The 20,172-nt window shown below is 36.6% G+C and overlaps 1 protein-coding gene across 1 annotated transcript in view; it reads left to right on the plus strand.

Moving 5' to 3' along the window:
• Window positions 1-1,076: 1,076 nt before the first annotated feature.
• Window positions 1,077-20,172, plus strand: part of SHOC1 (shortage in chiasmata 1) — an 88,345-nt gene continuing 69,249 nt past the window's right edge. Inside the window, exons 1-4 of the mRNA XM_061163427.1 lie at window positions 1,077-1,121; window positions 3,243-3,366; window positions 8,459-8,546; window positions 15,666-15,850. Of these exons, the coding sequence (XP_061019410.1) occupies window positions 1,077-1,121; window positions 3,243-3,366; window positions 8,459-8,546; window positions 15,666-15,850 (442 nt within the window). The remainder of the gene's footprint in view (window positions 1,122-3,242; window positions 3,367-8,458; window positions 8,547-15,665; window positions 15,851-20,172) is intronic.

Raw genomic sequence — 20,172 nt, forward strand, 5'->3', positions numbered from 1 at the left:
CCAAAGAGTCAGTTTTTCACATCAGGTGGCCAAAGTATTGGAGCTTCAGCTTCAACATCAGTCCTTCCAATGAATATTCAGGACTGATTTCCTTTAGGATTGACTGGTTTATCCATCCCAAACTATTAAATAGTTTAATAGTTTAGCTATTAACTGGTTTATCCATCCTAAGCTATTAAATAATTTATTCATCCTAAACTATTATGTATATGATGGATAAACAGCAAGGTCTTACTGTATAGCACAGAGAACTATATTCAATATCCTGGGATAAACCATACTGGAAAAGAAAAAAATTTTACTTCATTAGGTGAATTTTTTTATTTACTAATAATGACCCAGTGACCTAAAAATAATATCCTATAGTTGCTTTATTCCAAATGGAGTAACTAATAGGGAATTTAACTTATGGCGTTTTATTTTCTTGGGACTTCCCTGGTGGCTCAGACGGTAAAGCATCTGCCTACAATGCAGGAGACCTGGGTTTGATCCCTGGGTTGGAAAGATCCCCTGGAGAAGGAAATGGCAACCCACTCCAGTATTCTTGCCTGGCAAATCCCATGGATGGAGGAGCCTGGTAGGCTACAGCCCGTGGGGTCGCAAAGAGTCTGAAATGACTGAGTGATTTCACTTTTTATTTTATTAGAGAGTGGAATTTTCCACATTCTACCCCACTGCTTCAGCACAGTTTTGCCCTTGGTTCACTTAAGAAATACGGTTATCATGAGAAAACCATACTATTAGTCTTGTGAACCTCAGCTTCTTTTGCAACAAAATGATGATATTAAATATATTGCAATCCACCAACTAGGATTATATGGATAAAATAATATGAAAAATATATGAATAATTTTATACCAGTGTATATATTATTTTCGTATTAGATTTAAATCATAATAATATTATTTTCATAGTTAAATTTTTAATCATTCAGAGTCTTTTAAAAAAATGAATGAACCAATGTTTTGTGACTAAGAATGGTTTTCTGCTCCCAGCTTTGCTATTCTACCAAATATTTCTTTTTAATTTTTGTATTTCCAGATGTGAAATTTGTACTGCTTTCAAAGAAAGAAGATATGTTTCCAGCATTCAAATATTGTGCAATAGATTATTTGAATGAGGTAGGGTGTTATTAGGTCATGACCTGATTACTAAGAATTATGATATGAAAATGTTATCTACATGCACTATATATTATGATCACTTTTTAATAGTCCTTAGAGTAATCCTTAGTCCTACTCTGAAATTCACTAAAAACTACTTTCCAGTTTTAATATACCTTAAAAACACTGTTTGGGGAGGAAATTGTTGCCAATTTAATGTGAATTTGAAGCTGTCAATGGGAAAAAAGTGGAAACTGTTAGCAAGTTTGGGCTGCTTTTATGGATGATCTTGAGTGATTTTTCTCAGAAGGAATGGGGAAAAAATAATTCCAGTTATCTCTATGATAAATGACTGTAACAGTATGTATTAGTCCCTTACTATTTTAATTATATCATTTGATCACTTACTCTTTTGATGGATTGTGTCATTTTGATGACCACAACTACTCCATGAGGAAGATACTATTATTACACAGGTTTTACAGTTTTACAGGTTAGACAAATGATGTCTAAAGAAGTTAAATACCTTGTACAAAGCTGAAATTCAAACCAGGTACGTTGTTAAGAAACTAATTAGATTAATTGTCACACACCAGTTCATAGTTCTTGCCATCTTATTGTTCTATCATAACAGGGAGGCAAATATATCATTGCAAGGGAGGCATATGTACCACATACGTGGTAGGGAATCAGAGGTCATTGTTATACAGATGTATTTATGAATGTATTATCCACTTGAAAAATTAGTCTATACAAAAACTTCCTCAGACTCTTATTCTCGCCCATGGTATCTTAGTTTCCCACTGGTGTACCACACCCCCATGATACAGTACAAATATACTAATCAATGGCAAATCTTGCAAAATATACAGGGTTTTATAAAGTTCATGAAAACAGTGTTGAAGAATCACTCAAATAACAGGTAAAGCTATTATCAGATGAAAATCTGACAAAATTAGATCAGATAACAGGTAAGACAAAGAGAAAGGTTTGAATATCAAAGGAGTCAGAGATACCTTGGGAGATTTTGATTAAATCCTCAAATATTTTCTAGAAATATCTTGTTTATGATCACAGGTGAAGTAATGACTAGTATCACGCATATCATCATATAATACAGTTTTGAGGGAAATTATAACAAAGCAATTATAAGTTAATTACAAACAAAATTTAATTAAAATAAATTTTAATTTTTATGACTTTATTTTGTTTTTTAGGTAATGTTCCATTTGATGATGAACCTTTGACTTTTGACTATGAAACTTTGGTCCTCATTATTTATGAATTACTTAACTCATCTTTTCTTCATACTATTTATTCTTAAATAATTAGGGCCTCTTATTTAGTATGTTATTAAGCCTTCGGCAAACATAAAACTCTTGGGAAGTAATGAAAGAAATTATCATTTGTCCAAATACATAGAATAATGAATTCGTGAGAAGTTGGGAGTCACTGAGGAAATTTGTTTAAGATGAGACTTGAAAGGTTGAATAAAATTTTGACAGCTAGAGAAGAGTAGCAGGGCATTTTTCAAAGGCATCCTGTTGATGGGGAAGTGACCACTAAAGGTTAAGAGGGTAGTGATTGCTCTATTTAAAGACTACAGTTAGTATTAAAGAGCAATGGGAAATAAAGCTGGAAAGTAAAGGCAGAACCAAGCATAGAGAATTTTTATTTACATGCTTACTTAACTGATTTAACATCCTTTTAAAATTTAATTATTAGATTGTTTTAAATTGAGTAACATATTTGCTGGATATCACAAGTGAAACAGTACAAAGATGTGGAAAACAAAAGTTAAGATAGCCATATTATACTAAAAGTGAAAAACAGCACTTTGCTAAATGGTGTATAAATGATACGATCCCATTTTTTTTTATGAAACACACACAGACATTTTAGCCTAATCTAGAAAACAAAGTACGTAGGAAAATATACCAGACTAATTGGTATCACTAGGGACCGTGACTTCCTCAGTTATGTGGTTCTGTGTTAGATATTTTATAGTGAACATGTATTACCTTTAAATGAAAATAACATAAATTTGAAACAATAGAGAATTTTAATATTCTGGAATATGACAGATAAATATTTTTAATTCAATATATATTAAAAGATTTCATAATCTTTCTTACACAGAGTGTGGTTAGAAAGAAGTTGTGCAAAGATGCTTTATTGCTTCGGATCCCTTCATGTTTATATCGAGATGACAATTATCCTGCAAGTGTTACTGATAATAAGTTTAGGAGACCATGGACAAGAGGTATGTTTTATTTTTATTTTTTAAAAATCTATTTTTAAAAGTATTTCAAAGTTTAGCATAATAAATTATTAAGAAAATGCACTGTTTTCTCATTATGTAAAAATGTATTCATATCAGGCTTCCAAGAAGTTTATAAATTAATATTTTTATGTGACAAAGTAAATATTTTTATGTGACAAAGAATTTAGGTGACAAAGTAAGGAATTGGAAAGCTTATACTAGACATGAATAAAGCAAATAAAAGATATGTAAATGATGAAGTCTTAAAATATTCTGACGTTCTACTATTTGTTTTACAGTAGGATCTTGCCCAGCTGTATGAAGGCTACTCTAAGTTGTAGTGATACACTGACTATAAAACTATTTTTTAAATGAATATGTACAAAGTATCATCTTTTGCTTTGGAAAGTGTCGAGTAAGATGAAAATAGAATTGACCATTAGCTTAATTAAATGTAGATCGATAACCTTGATAGGAGTGGTTTCCCTGGAATATTATGTATGAAAACCTGATCAGAGTATTTTGAGAAGAGAATGCACAGTGGGATGTGAGATGGTGGACATAGTGAGCTCTTTTGAAGAATTTTGCCAGGACAGTACATAGAAAAATGGAGGTGCACTAGCTGAAGGGAGAAATGAGTTAAAGAGAATTTTTTTTAAGATGTGAGATTAAAAATATATAGATGCACGATAAGGAAAGAGACTATGAAATGTTTGTTTGCCAAAGGAAATAATCTTGGTAAAAAGAGAGAAAATGATGATGCAGGAAAGAAAAAAGCTAATAAAAGAGAATAGAACCAAGAGCACAATTGGAGGAGTTGGTGTAAGAAGCCAGGATGGTTCTTCTACTGTGATAGAGATGCAGGCAAAGATTGTAGGTACTTATGCCAGTTAGATGTTAGAATTGATGGTGGAAGATGAGGTTGTTCTTCTCTACTTATATTAATTTTCTGACAGAGAGTGGGTAGGGGGATGAGTATCAAAAATTTGAAGGGAGGTGTCAAATGTCTTGAAGAATGAGAAAATCCTTTTTATTAAAAGGATATTAAGATGAATTACTATTATCATCTGTCAAAGTTGGATGCCCATTTAAAATTTATGGTCATAATTTGAAGTGAGCTCATTCAGAATGGCTGGGTGAATTTTTTTTTCCAAATAATTTTTGATTGTTCTAGTGTACATATACGCATATGAGTTCCTGGTGGATCAGATGGTAAAGAATCCGCCTGCAATGCAGGAGACCCAGGTTGGAGCCCTGTGTTGGGAAGATCCCCTGGAGAAGGGAATGGCCACTCACTTCAGTATTCTTGCCTGGAGAATTTAATGGACAGAGGAGCCTGGAAGGCTACCCTCCATGGGGTCACAAAGAGTCAGACAAGACAGAACAACTAACATTTTCACTTTTAGTGTACATATACAAAGTGAAGACTAGGGGTTTTCTAAGTTGGTATAAGGGAAAGAGAGGCAAGGGACTTGACTCTTTGTAAGAGAGTGATTATGAGGCCGTGAAAACTGTATGAGAAAGGAAATGAGGACATGAGGGAGGATGAATATTGTAAAAATGATAGGGTCAGTGGACTGAAGGTCTTGATCAGGTTGGAAACAAGATCAACAGTAGTGCGTGCTTGCATGCATGCTAGGTCGCCTCAGTCGTGTCTGACTCTTTGAACCCTATATACTGTAACCTGCCAGGCTCTTTTGTCCATGGGATTTTCCAGGCAAGAATACTGAAGGGGGTTGCCATGCCCTCTCCAAGGGATCTTCCTGGCCCAGGGATCGAACTCACATCTCTTATGTCTCCTGCAATGGTGGGTGGGCTTTTACCACTAGCACCACCTGGGAAGCCCCATCAATAGTAGTAGTTTTCATCAAACTGCTTCTCTTAAAGTACAGAAGGGAAAATAAATTAATTATTTCTCTTATTTCTTTTCCTTTTCTTCTTTTTAAAAATGATAATAACAGCCAAGATTTATTAGGCATTTATACCATATCAGGCACCATTCTAAGCAATTTACATGTCTTAGCACATTTAATCTTTACGACACTATGAAAAGGTCATTATTATTCCTAATTTGCAGATAAGGAAACTGAGTTAGAAAGAGGTTAAGAGATTTACACAAGACCATACAGTTAGTAAGTAGCAGTATATGTATTAAAATCTAGTTAGGGTGATTCCACACCTGTATTCTTGTTTGTTTTTTTTTTCCCAGACCTGTATTCTTAACCACTAAACTTTTATATTTTTCAGTGAAGCACAGACTCAAATGTTCAGTGATTTGTTCAAGGTAACAAAACTAGTAAGAACCAACACTTAGGTAGAATGCAAGTCCTTTGCCTCTTCACTGAGTTGCTTTTGCTGACGCAAGCATCTGACATGGTCCCTCTCCTTAAGGAACTGAGGTTCTACTTTGGGAGACAAGCTATAGATACACATAAAAATTTAAAATATGACCATATATGATTAAGTACTGAAGTGCATGCTACTGACAATATTATGGCCCTTCAAGGGGAATGTATCCAAGTGAGCTGGTTTTATGAGGAGTCACATGAGCTGTGGAACAGGATTGTCTGGGATGGTAGTGCTGTATAAGCAAAAGAAAGGCTGTAAAAATGAGGATACTATGTTCAGGTGACATTGTTCCGTGATTGAGAGGGTTGTTTGTTTGTTTGTTTGGTGGGAGCTGTAAAAATCAGAGGGATCGGGTAGAGAGGGAGGTGGGAGGGGGGATCGGGATGGGGAATACATGTAACTCCATGGCTGATTCATGTCAATGTATCACAAAACCCACTACAATATTGTAAAGTAATTAGCCTCCAACTAATAAAAATAAATGAAAAAAAAAAGTTTTTGGAATCTGGTATAACTTTGAAGAGATCTCTAGTCTTTCCCATTCTATTATTTTTCTCTGTTTCTTTGCACTGATCACTGAGGAAGGCTTTCTTATCTCTCCTTGCTATTCTTTGGAACTCTGCATTCAGATGGGTATATCTTTCCTTTTCTTGGCCTTTAGCTTCTTTTCTTTTCTCAGCTCTTTGTAAGGCCTCCTCAAGACAATCATTTTGCCTTTTTGCATTTTTTTTTTCTTGGGAATGTCTTGATCACTGCCTTCTATACAATGTCACAAGCTTCCATCCATAGTTCTTCCGGCACTCTGACTCTGTCTATTGAATCTAATCCCTTGAATCTATTTGTCACTTCCACTGTATAATTGTAAGGGGTTTGATTTAGGTCATACCTGAATGGTCTGGTGGTTTTCCCTACTTTCTTCAACTCAAGTATGAATTTTGCAATAAGGAGTTTATGATCTGAGCCATAGTCAGTTCCCTGTCCTGTTTTTGCTGACTGTATAGAGCTATTAAGAAGAGATGGCAAGAATACACAGAAGAACTATACGAAAAAATACCTTACTGACCCAGATAATCACAATGGTGTGGTCACCCACCTAGAGCCAGACATCCTGGAATGTAAAGTCAAGTGGGCTTTAGGAAGCAACACTACAAGCAAAGCTAGTGGAGGTGGTGGGATTCCAGTTGAGCTATTTCAAACCTAAATGATGATGCTGTGAAAGTGCAGTATGTCAGCAAATTTGGAAAACTCAGCAGTGGCCACAGGACTGGGAAAAGTCAGTTTTCATTCCAATCCCAAAGAAAGGCAATGCCAAAGAATGTTCCATCTACCACACAATTGCACTCATCTCACACTCCAGCAAAGTAATTGTTCAGAATTCTCCAAGTCAGGCTTCAAAAGTACGTGAACCATGAACTTCCAGATGTTCAAGCTGGATGTAGAAAGGGTAGAGGAACCAGGGATCAAATTGCAAACATTCGTTGGATCACTGAAAAAGAAATAGAGTTCCAGAAAAACATCTATTTCTGCTTTATTGACTATGCCAAAGCCTTTGACTATGTGGATCACAACACTGTGGAAAATTCTTAAAGAGAAGGGAATAACAGACCACCTTACCTGCCTTCTGAGAAATCTGTATGCAGGTCAAGAAGCAACAGTTAGAACTGGACATGCAACAACAGACTGGTTCCATTTTGGGAAATGAGTACATCAAGGCTGTATATTGTCATCCTGTTTATTTAACTTATATGCAAAGTACATTATGATGCAAAATGCCGGGTTGAATGAAGCACAAGCTGAAATCAAGATTGCTGGGAGAAATACCAATAACCTCAGATATGCAGATGACACCATCCTTACGGCAGAAAGCAAAGAAGAAATAAAGAGCCTCTTGATGAAAGTGAAAGAGGAGAGTGAAAAAGGTGGCTTAAAACTCAACATTCAAAAAAGGAAGATCATGGCATCTGGTCGCATCATTTCATGGCAAATAGATGGGGAAACAATGAAAATGGTGACAGACTTTACTTTGTTGGGCTCCAAAATCACTGCAGATGGTGACTGCAGCCATGAAATCAAAAGATGCTTGCTCCTTGGAAGAAAACCTAAGACAAACCTAGACAGCATATTAAAAAGCAGAGACATTGCTTTGCTGACAGTGGTCCATCTAGTCAAAGCTATGATTTTTCCAGTAGTCATGTATGGATGTGAGAGTTGGACCATAAAGAAAGCTGAGCACTGAAGAATTGATGCTTTTGAACTGTGGTGTAGGAGAAGACTCTTGAGAGTCCCTTGGGCTGCAAGGAGATCTAGCCAGTCAGTCCTAAAGAAAATCAGTCCTGAATATTTATTGGAAGGACTGATGCTGAAGCTGAAGCTGTAATACTTTGGCCATCTGATGCAAAGAACTGACTCATTTGAAAAGACTCTGATGCTGGGAAAGATTGAAGGCAGGAGGAGAAGGGGATGACAGAGGATGAGATGGTTGGATGGCATCACCGACTCAATGGACTTGAGTTTGAGAAAGCTCCGGGAGTTGGTGATGGACAGGGAGGCCTGGTGTGCTGCAGTCTTTGGGGCCACATAAAGTCAGACACAACAGAGCAACTGAACTGAACTGATAACTTTGAAAAGATTACATTTGTGAACAAATAAAGGTAACACCATAATGTAAAAGGTGAATGTTTGGCTTCCCTGTGTTGTGTAAAAGAAAATTCCGGAAGCTAATGTTCACCATTCTCCTTTCTAGTTTCAGCTGTTTCAATTTTGGGAAACACAGATATCTCAGTCTTGGATCAATGGAAAGCAAGTCTCACTGTGGACGAGTTCCTTGAGAAGTATGTGTCCTTAACCCCAAATTTCCCCTTTACATCTAGAAGATGAATAGTAAGTTCCTCAGGTACCTAAGAGAAAAGATCCTTTCATTTATATCCTCACAGGTTTTCTTCTTTTATCCAAAAAACAAGTCCTAGTCTGAACCACAAAGAAGAGTTTAATCAAAATTATTTACAACCTCTTTTTTTAACCTTTCCCTCATTTATCACATATTAACAGTTTTCTGTGCATTTGTTTTGCAAGAGACAGAAATAAAACCAGGATGCTATTATGTTTTTAACAATAAGTGAAATTTTGGTAGAAAGTATCTATAGAAAATCCTTGATATTAAAATCAGTCTTTTTATCCTTGTAGTATAAATGCAGACTTAAGGCTATTTTCTAACATACTTTGTCAAAACATCATTTATTAGTAGTCTAGTCATTCATCAAATATTTATCAGATACCATGTTGTGTGCTGGATACAGGATTAAAAAATTAGATACAGTCACTACTCTCAAAGAACATAAGAAAATAAATAAGAGATTTATAAATAAATAATATAATAGAATGTGGGAAGTACAATGACACAGATAGGCATGCAGAGCATAATATGAGGAAGAACATCTAACCCATTCTATGTTGTTCAGGTAGACACAAAATAGAGATTTTAGTGCAAATATAAATAATTTACTCTGTTGCATCACTTCATGCAGAGTTCTGATCAGACTCAAAGGACTTAGTTATTTTTCAGATTTTCAAGTTTTAGTAATTTGTTTTCCTTAGTTACAATTTGAAAGAAACAAATGACCAACTTAAATGTGTCCAGACACTAAGAGAAGCCCAATATACTCTTTCTGTCATCTAGGAATTTAAAATAAGGTTAGGAGGATAATATATGAACAGAAAAAACTGACAGTGTTAAGAATTAAATGATAATATAAAATGACCCTCAAAAGGTCTATCACAAGGTATAAGGTCAATGCAAATTACTTATCACAGGACTAAATTCTAGAGCAGGGAGGACACAAAAAGGTGTAGCGGAAAGAGCTTTGTGCTGTGAACTAAAAGATGTGGATTTTAACTCTTCATTTGAAAAGTTAAGTACTAACTAGTCAATGAGCCATTTTCTCTCTCTGACCCTCACTTTTTATTTATTTATATTTGGCTGTACTGGGTCTTTGTTACCAGTAAGCTTTCTCTAGTTACAGAGAGCAGGGACTACTATTTGTTGAGATTCGTGGGCTTCTTACCGTGACTTTTCTCCTTGCAAAGCACAGGTTCTAGAGCCTTGGTGCAGTAGTTGTGGCACACAGGCTTAGTTGCTCTGTGGCACGTGGAATCTTCGTGGACCAGGGATCTAAGTCCGCTGCACTGGCAGGTGGATTCTTCACTGCTGGACAACCAGGGAAGTCCCTGACCCTCACTTTCTGATTAAGTATAAAGATGATAGGTCAGTGCTTCTCAAACTTTAATTTACATATGAATCCCCTGAGGATCCTGTTAAAAATGAAGATTCTGATTCAGTCAGTCTGCACTGGGGCCTGAGATTCTGCATGTCTAATACACCGTCTATGGGGACATGACTAAAGTGACTTAGCAGTAGCAATATGCTCCTCAGTGTGCTGATGCTACTGGTCCAAGAACCTCGTTTGAGTAACAAGATACAAGATAACCTCTAAAATCTCTCTTCTCCCTATGAGTTAGATTGGTAGAGCTGTGTGTTTATAAGCAGGAGAGATCAACTTCATAAAGAAGTGGGAATTGAGCTTGTGTTGGACAAAGAAGAAACTAACTTGAAAGAAAGCATTTCAAAGGAAATAGTACATCTGAAGATACAGAGGCAAGAATGTGCAATAAGCAACGATCAGGCTACTTTGGTGCACACAAAAGACTCTTGTATGAGAGAAATTTGAGGCCCTGAAGAAATGGGCACCCTGTCGTGTCTCACCCTCCATTCATTTTATAGTACCTACAAGATAGAACCCATGGCAAAGAAGATGGAATCTGTGGCACCACCTAGGATAAAATTCACATTTCTCTGCCTCCCTACAGCCAAACGTAGCCATATGACTAAGCTCTTCCCAAAGCATATAAGCAAAAGGGACTTACGCAGTTTCTGGTGAATGGCTTAAAAGGAAGCAGCGTGTTTTTCTCCTTCATATTTTCTCTGTCCTGATGTTAGAATGCAGATGTTGGCTGCAGCAACCACCTCGGAGTAGACGTGATAACTAAGTCTAGGAATGGCAGAGTGGAACAAAAGGAGTCTCAGTCCCTCATAAATGGTTAAACTACCTTACCAGCCATGACCTTCCAGCTTCCTTGTGTGTGTGTTAGCCATCATTAGTTTTAAGTTTGTCTCATGAAATAAAATTTAATTTTTAATGAACTTAATTTTTTAGAGCAGTTTTTGGTTCAGAGCAAAACTGAGCAGAAGGTTTAACAGGCTTTCCCAAATTGAAATTTAATTTTAAATTCAGGAGCTTTGTTACATAATGGAAATTAAGATCCCATAGGTTAAGGGTTTAGTCCTATGAAACTGCCCCTGCACCCTATGCTTCAGAGGTTATCATCTGTGCTTCTGACTGACCAGCTATAGATCAGAGATTCCAACAACCCCCTCTTTGAGTTCAATCAACTTGCTGGACTCATAGACTCCAGCAACTATGAATTCTAGACTCATAGAATTCACAGGAATATTTTACTTACTGAATTATCAGTTTACTATAAAAGGGTATGACTCAGAAACAGTCAGATGGAAGAGATAGATAGGGCAAGACATGGGGAAGGGTCATGGAACTTCCATGTTCTCTCCCATCACCCTGCTTTCCCAGCACCTCCATGTGTTCACCAACCTGGATGTTTTCTTAACCCAGTCCTTCTGTGTTTTTACAAAGGCTTCATTACATGGGCAGGATTGATTACATGATTGGTCACTGGCAGTTGATTCAACTTCCAGCCCCTCTCCCCTTCCTGTAGGTCAGAGGAGTGGAACTGAAAGTTCCAATCTTCTAATCACATGGTTGGTTCTACTGGCAACCAGTCACCATCCTTAGGTGCTTCCCAAAAGTTACCCTATAAACATAGCAAAAGTCAACTTTAACACTTAAGAAAGTCCAATGACCTTAGGAGCTTTGTGCAAGAAATGGGTATGAAGACCAAACATATATCTCTTATTATAAATCTCAAGATCACACATATATATGTGATCCTTTTTGACCAGCTTCTTTTACTTGGCATAATGTTTTTAAGATTCACCCCTGGATCAGGAAGATCCTCTGGAGAAGGAAATGGCTGTCCACATCAGTATTCTTACTTGGAGAATTCCATGGACAAAGGAGCCTGGAAGGCTACAGTCCATGGGGTGGCAAAGAGACATGACTGAGTGACTAACACTTTTTTATTTTGTAGCATGTATCAGCACTTCATTTTTTATGATCAAATAATATTCCACTGTATGAATATACCACATTTTATTTATCCATTCATCAGTCAGTGGACATTTGTTTCCACTTTTTGGCTCTTATGAATAATGCTGCTATAAACAGTTGTTTTTTGGTAAGTATGTCCACTCTGCAACCCCATGAACTGCAACATGCCAGGCTTTCCTGTCCTTCACTATCTCCCAGAGTTTGCTCAGACTCATGTCTATTGAGTCAGTGATGCCATCCAACTCAATCATCATCTCATCATGTTGAGCCCCATCATCTCATCCTCTGTTGCTCCCTTCTGCTCTCACTCTTTCCCAGCATCAGGGTCTTTTCCAATGAGTCAGCTCTTTGCATTAGGTGGTGAAAGTATTGGAGCTTCAGCTTCAGCATCAGCCCTTCCAATGAATATTCAGGGTTGATTTCCTTTAGGATTGACAATCTCCTTCAGCCTTCTTTGGCGTTCAGCCTTCTTTATGGTCCAACTCTCATATCCATCGATGACTACTGGAAAAACCATAGCTTTGCAGGCAGTTTCTTTACTGTCTGAGCCACCAGGGAAGCCCCATAAACGGTTGTGGACAAGTTTTTATGCAGACATAGGATTTTATCTTTCCAGTAGTGAAATTGCTAGATCATATGGTAACTTTGTAAATACTTGTTTTCCATGCAGATGTACCATTTTATATTTCCACTAGCAGTGTATGAAGGTTACAATTTATATCTTGCCAACACTTGTTATCTGTCTTTTTAATTATAACCATCCTAGTGAAGAGCTCATTGCATGTCATTGTAGTTTTGATTTTCATTTCCCTGATGGCTAATGATGTTGAACGTCTTTCCCTTTAATTATTGTCTGTTAGTATATCTTCCTTGGAGAAATTACTATTCAAGTTCTTTGCCATTTTTAAATTATGTTATATGCCTTTTTATTATTGAGGTTTAAGAGTTCCTTATGTATTCTAGATCCAAGTCTCTTATTAGATATGTGATTTGCTAATATTTTCTCCTGTGGATTGTCTTTTCCCTTCCTTGATGGTATCCTTTCAAGCAGAAAATTTTTGAATTTTGATGAAGTTCAATTTATCTAATTTTTCTTTTGTTATTTGTACTTTTGGTATCAAATCTAAGAAGGCTTTACCTAAACTAAAGTCACAAGAATTTGCTCCTTTATTTTCTTATAAGAGTTTGCCTGTGATTTTTTTTAAGACACAAAGCAGTTCATGAAATGTTTCAGTTATTGGTGGGTTATGCATTTCATCATTGGTATCCCATTTCACATAGAATAAAATCCAGTGTTCTTACCACGTCCTCAAAGATCCAGCATGATCTTGTCCTTGCCCGCCTATCTAACCTTACTCAGTTCCAGTCAACCGGACCTTTCTGCTTTTCTTTGACTATGTCAACCTTGGTCCTCTACTCTGAGCCTCTGTACGGCTTGCTCTTTACCATTATTTAGGTAACTGTAGCTCCTCAGAAGGCCATTCACTAACTACTGTCTCTAAAACATACCTTTTGTTATCCCTCTGGCTATTACTTGATGTCCTAATATCTCATTTTATTTCACATCAGAGTTTTTCACCACCTGACCTTACGTATTCACCTATGTATTTGTTTATCATCCCATTAGCAGGTAAAACCTTACGAGGACGAGGACCCTGCTTTGGTCACCGCTCCACTCGGCGCCTAAAACGGTGCTGGCACATTGTAGACAGTCAATAAATATTTCTTTTGAGTTAAGGAACTAGTGAACGAGAGTGGATGAATTTACCCAAAAAAGAATGACATAGAAAGAAAGCAAAGACGATGCAGACTGAAAGCCCAGGAAACATCGGGATCTACAAGTTAGGCAGAGGAGGAGGTACCACTGAACAAAATATAGATAATATTGGACAAGGCGGGAGAAAGAAAACCTGGAAATATCGGTCTTTAAAGATCACTGATGGTGAGGGAAAGAGAATTGACAGGGTTTTCTCAAAACTTCACCAGGCTTCTGTGGTGGCTCAGTGGTAAAGAATCTGCCTGCCAATGCGGAAGACACGGGTTCAATCCCTAATCCAGGAAGATCCTGCATGCTGTGGAGCAACTAAGCCCATGTGCCACAACTAGTGAGCCCACGTGCCACAACTACTGAAGCCCACACGCCCCAGAGCCTGTGCTCTGCAACAAGAGAAGCCCCCACAGTGAGAAGCCCGTACTATGCACCACAACTGCATAGTAGCCCCTGCTCACAGCAACTAGAGAAAAGCCTGTGCAGCTGCAAACACCCAGCACAGCCAGAAATAAATAAATAAAATTATATTTAAAAAATAAAAAAACTGTAGTACCAATGATTCCTATTGAGTATTGTCTCTGTCAGTCATATTTTTTAAGTAGTTATCTAAGCACTAAATTTAGAAGTCTCTAAAGATCCACATAGGAATCATCATTCTCGTGAGTAAGATGAAACTGAATGAGCTAAAATATTTTTTTCTGGTACCTTGTATTTTTATAAAGAATAAAGCAGAAACTCTAGAGATTTTTCTGCACATGATTTTAAGATATGGCATGTTCATTATTTTCTGCAGTTCACTGGGGAATTATATTGATTTTAGTTCTTTCAATCTGTGTAGGGTTATTAAGGCTAAATATTTTAGGATATCATAAAAATATATATTAGAATATGTAGCCAAATTGCCAATAGTATATTTATTTATTGGAAAATTCAGTAGAAAGTTCTCTTTTAAGTTCAAATATCCTGATGATATAAACAATGGTGGATATATCTGGGTCAGTCAGGTAACAAGCAAGGTTCGGGTAGGGTCAAGGGAACCAAAAAAAGTTCCCAGGACTCGCAATGCCTGGAAGTTATTACCACCCCAAACTTGAAGGAGAAAGGGGACTGAAGTAACCAACACAGTAAGAACTGCAGGTACAAGAGAGATGCTGTCTGATTAAAGATGTAACTGTTGGTTGAAGAATACAGCTATCTCTCCAAACTGTGGCCCCAAAGGGAAAGATTTGGAAAGAATAATATTTCAACCTATCTATTTTCCTACTTTTGATCTGCCAGTGCTTTCATTGGTAAATCCAACCAGAAGACTGGGCAAGGGAGTTTAGTTGGTTCATTGAGATCTGTCTCCTAGGATGTAGAACAGAATATAAAAGGTTGAATAATGACATGGAAAAGCAGACATTGACTATCCAGCACAAGGACATTTTGGCAATGTGTGGCAAAGTCTAAAAATCTATGTACCTTTAACCCCATCATTTCCATTTTTAGGAATTGCATTTTGAGAAAACAGATAAGTTCACAAAGATATTCCTTGCATTGTTGCTCATAATAGAAAACAAGTATAACAAATTTAAATTTCCAGTAACAGGGAACTAGTTGAAAAAATTATTTACCTATACAACGGGATCTTGTTCATCACTCAAAAAATGAAGTGAATGTACATTGATTGACATGTAAATGTACTCATGCTTCATTGCTTAGTAGAAAAGAACAGGTTACAAAATACTATGTATATGAATCCACTTTTGTTTAAAAATATTCAAAAATAATTGAGAAAATACTTATTTTTTTAATTGATCTCTTGAATGATGGATCTATGGGTAATGTCTCTCTATATCTATTGGAATTTGGTAACTTTCTACAGTGAACATGCATTATTTGTTAATAAACATGTTTTAAAATAAGATATACACAAAATCAGTAATTTTCGTATATCATAGAAAAACAGTTACAGGAATGGTGACCCAGCTTAACTGTGAATTTGATGAAATTGTTCCGAGTTCAAACCCAAACTCCCAAACTGAAGCAGAGGAAGCCAGCTTGTATACCCATAAGGAATATAAGGAATTCTTTACACTTGTCACCTGCTTAGAAAAATGTCCGTCACTTCAAGCACAGAAACAAGGTAAAACATTTGTTCTTTCCATTGTTATAAAACATTTTTTACTAATATATAAATTTTCATTTCAGTGATTTTTTTTGTTTTACTGGATTTTTTTTTTATTATTATTTTGCTAGGGATATCCACCTGCAAAATTGAAATTCAAAGCTTTGCCACATTAGTGAAATATTTTCTTTCATATTAATCTCCTTTTTGTAATTTAGCTGTTTTTGGAGTTTAAGTGTGCTGGGCCTCAAAATAGCCTCAGAGGTTTCATCATAGGTTGCTCACAACATATTGCTATAGTGATAGCATCTCTGTAGAGATCTGATGACATGACAATCTGGTATAACATTAAATTATTAGATTATTAAGTAATAGTTATATTTTATTTTCCCATTTATTCTGAAGATTTTCAATCTTATCAAATTAATGTGAAACCATAATTCAACGTGGAGGTAAAATAGTTGCAGTGTTAGGTCAGGAAGTTCACTCAGTTTTTATGAATTTAGAGTAAGTAATACTTAAAGATATATATTATCCAAATTATATTCTAAATCTGATGTTGTAAAATGTTTATCCAATGTGACTGGCAAAAAATTATATTTTTACTTGCTTTTTTTTTTTGACAAAGAAGTAGTGGTGTTTTTTTTTTTTCTTTTTCTTTACTGACTTTTTTTTCCATTTATTTTTATTAGTTGGAGGCTAATTACTTTACAATATTGTAGTGGTTTTTGCCATACATTGACATGAATCAGCCATGGATTTACATGTCTTCCCCATCCCGATCCCCCCTCCCACCTCCCTCTCCACCCGATCCCTCTGGGTCTTCCCAGTGCACCAGCCCTGAGCACTTGTCTCATGCATCCAACCTGGGCTGGTGATCTGTTTCACCCTTGATAATATACATGTTTTGATGCTGTTCTCTCGAAACATCCCTCCCTCGCCTTCTCCCACAGAGTCCAAAAGTCTGTTCTGTATTTCTGTGTCTCTTTTTCTGTTTTGCATATAGGGTTACCATTACCATCTCTCTAAATTCCATATATATGTGTTAGTATACTGTATTGGTCTTTATCTTTCTGGCTTATTTCACTCTGTATAATGGGCTCCAGTTTCATCCATCTCATTAGAACTGATTCAAATGAATTCTTTTTAATGGCTGAGTAATATTTCATGGTGTATATGTACCACAGCTTCCTTATCCATTCGTCTGCTGATGGGCATCTAGGTTGCCTCCATGTCCTGGCTATTATAAACAGTGCTGCGATGAACACTGGGATGCACGTGTCTCTTTCAGATCTGGTTTCCTCGGTGTGTATGCCTAGGAGTGGGATTGCTAGGTCATATGGCAGTTCTATTTCCAGGTTTTTAAGAAATCTCCACACTGTTCTCCATAGTGGCTGTACTAGTTTGCATTCCCACCAACAGTGTGAGAGGGTTCTCTTTTCTCCACACCCTCACCACAACCTCTCCAGCATTTATTGCTTGTAGACTTTTGGATAGCAGCCATCCTGACTGGTGTGTAATGGCACCTCATTGTGGTTTTGATTTGCATTTCTCTGATAATGAGTGATGTTGAGCATCTTTTCATGTGTTTGTTAGCCATCTGTATGTCTTCTTCGGAGAAATGTCTGTTTAGTTCTTTGGTCTATTTTTTGATTGGGTCATTTACTTTTCTGGAATTGAGCTGCAGAAGTTGCTTGTATATTTTTGAGATTAATCCTTTGTCTCTTGCTTCATTTGCTATAATTTTCTCCCATTCTGAGGGCTGTCTTTTCACCTTGCTTATAGTTTCATTTGTTGTGCAAAAGCTTTTAAATTTAATTAGGTCCCATTTGTTTATTTTTGCTTTTATTTCCAATATTCTGGGAGGTGGGTCATAGAGGATCCTGCTGTGATTTATGTCAGAGAGTGTTTTGCCTATATTCTCCTCTAGGAGTTTTATAGTTTCTGGACTTATGTTTAGATCTTTAATCCATTTTGAGTTTATTTTTGTGTATGGTGTTAGAAAGTGTTCTAGTTTCATTCTTTTACAAGTGGTTGATCAGTTTTCCCAGCACCACTTGTTAAAGAGGTTGTCTTTTTTCCATTGTATATTCTTTTTTTTTTTTTTAATTTTCTTTTTTTTTTTTCTTTCTTTTTTTTTATTAGTTGGAGGCTAATTACTTCACAACATTTCAGTGGGTTTTGTCATACATTGATATGAATCAGCCATAGATTTACACGTATTCCCCATCCCGATCCCCCCTCCCACCTCCCTCTCCACCCGATTCCTCTGGATCTTCCCAGTGCAGCAGGCCCGAGCACTTGTCTCATGCATCCCACCTGGGCTGGTGATCTGTTTCACCATAGATAGTATACATGCTGTTCTTTTGAAATATCCCACCCTCGCTTTCTCCCACAGAGTCCAAAAGTCTGTTCTGTATATCTGTGTCTCTTTTTCTGTTTTGCATATAGGGTTATCGTTACCATCTTTCTAAATTCCATATATATGTGTTAGTATGCTGTAATGTTCTTTATCTTTCTGGCTTACTTCACTCTGTATAAGGGGCTCCAGTTTCATCCATCTCATTAGAACTGATTCAAATGAATTCTTTTTAATGGCTGAGTAATATTTCATGGTGTATATGTACCACAGCTTCCTTATCCATTCGTCTGCTGATGGGCATCTAGGTTGCTTCCATGTCCTGGCTATTATAAACAGTGCTGCGATGAACATTGGGGTGCACGTGTCTCTTTCAGATCTGGTTTCCTCAGTGTGTATGCCCAGAAGTGGGATTGCTGGGTCATATGGCAGTTCTATTTCCAGTTTTTAAAGAAATCTCCACACTGTTTTCCATAGCGGCTGAACTAGTTTGCATTCCCACCAACAGTGTAAGAGGGTTCCCTTTTCTCCACACCCTCTCCTCCATTGTATATTCTTGCCTCCTTTGTCGAAGATAAGGTGTCCATAGGTTCGTGGATTTATCTCTGGGCTTTCTATTCTGTTCCATTGATCTATATTTCTGTCTTTGTGCCAGTACCATACTGTCTTGATGACTGTGGCTTTGTAGTATAGTCTGAAGTCAGGCAGGTTGATTCCTCCAGTTCCATTCTTCTTTCTCAAGATTACTTTGGCTATTCGAGGTTTTTTGTATTTCCATACAAATTGTGAAATTATTTGTTCTAGTTCTGTGAAAAATGCCGTTGGTAGCTTGATAGGGATTGCATTGAATCTATAGATTGCTTTGGGTAGTATAGTCATTTTGACAATATTGATTCTTCCAATCCATGAACACGGTATATTTCTCCATCCTCTTGGATTTATTTCACAGTGTTTTATAGTTTTCTATGTATAGGTCTTTCATTTCTTTAGGTAGATATACTCCTAAGTATTTTATTCTTTTTGTTGCAATGGTGAATGGTATTGTTTCCTTAATTTCTTTCTGTTTTCTCATTGTTAGTGTATAGGAATGCAAGGGATTTCTGTGTGTTAATTTTATATCCTGCAACTTTACTATATTCGTTGATTAGCTCTAGTAATTTTCTGGTAGAGTCTTTAGGGTTTTCTATGTAGAGGATCATGTCATCTGCAAACAGTGAGAGTTTCACTTCTTCTTTTCCTATCCGGATTCCTTTCACTTCTTTTTCTGCTCTGATTGCTGTGGCCAAAACTTCCAAAACTATGTTGAATAGTAGCGGTGAGAGTGGGCACCCTTGTCTTGTTCCTGATTTTAGGGGAGATGCTTTCAATTTTTCACCATTGAGGGTAATGCTTGCTGTGGGTTTGTCATATATAGCTTTTATTATGTTGAGGTATGTTCCTTCTATTCCTGCTTTCTGGAAAGTTTTAATCATAAATGGATGTTGAATTTTGTCAAAGGCTTTTTCTGCATCTATTGAGATAATCATATAGTTTTTATCTTTCAATTTGTTAATGTCGTATATTACATTGATTGATTTGCAGATATTAAAGAATCCTTGCATTCCTGGGATAAAGCCCACTTGGTCATGGTGTATGATTTTTTTTAATATGTTGCTGGATTCTGTTTGCTAGAATTTTGTTAAGGATTTTTGCATCTATATTCATCAGTGATATTGTCCTGTAGTTTTCTTTTTTTTGTGGCATCTTTGTCTGGTTTTGGAATTAGGGTGATGGTGGCCTCATAGAATCAGTTTGGAAGTTTACCTTCTTCTATGATTTTCTGGAAGAGTTTGAGTAAGATAGGTGTTCACTCTTCTCTAAACTTTTGGTAGAATTCAGCTGTGAAGCCATCTGGTCCTAGGCTTTTGTTTGCTGGAAGATTTCTGATTACAGTTTCAATTTCTTTGCTTGTGATGGGTCTGTTAAGATCTTCCATTTCTTT

This window comes from Dama dama, chromosome 16, assembly GCF_033118175.1.
Source record: "Dama dama isolate Ldn47 chromosome 16, ASM3311817v1, whole genome shotgun sequence".
Lineage (NCBI taxonomy): Eukaryota > Metazoa > Chordata > Mammalia > Artiodactyla > Cervidae > Dama > Dama dama.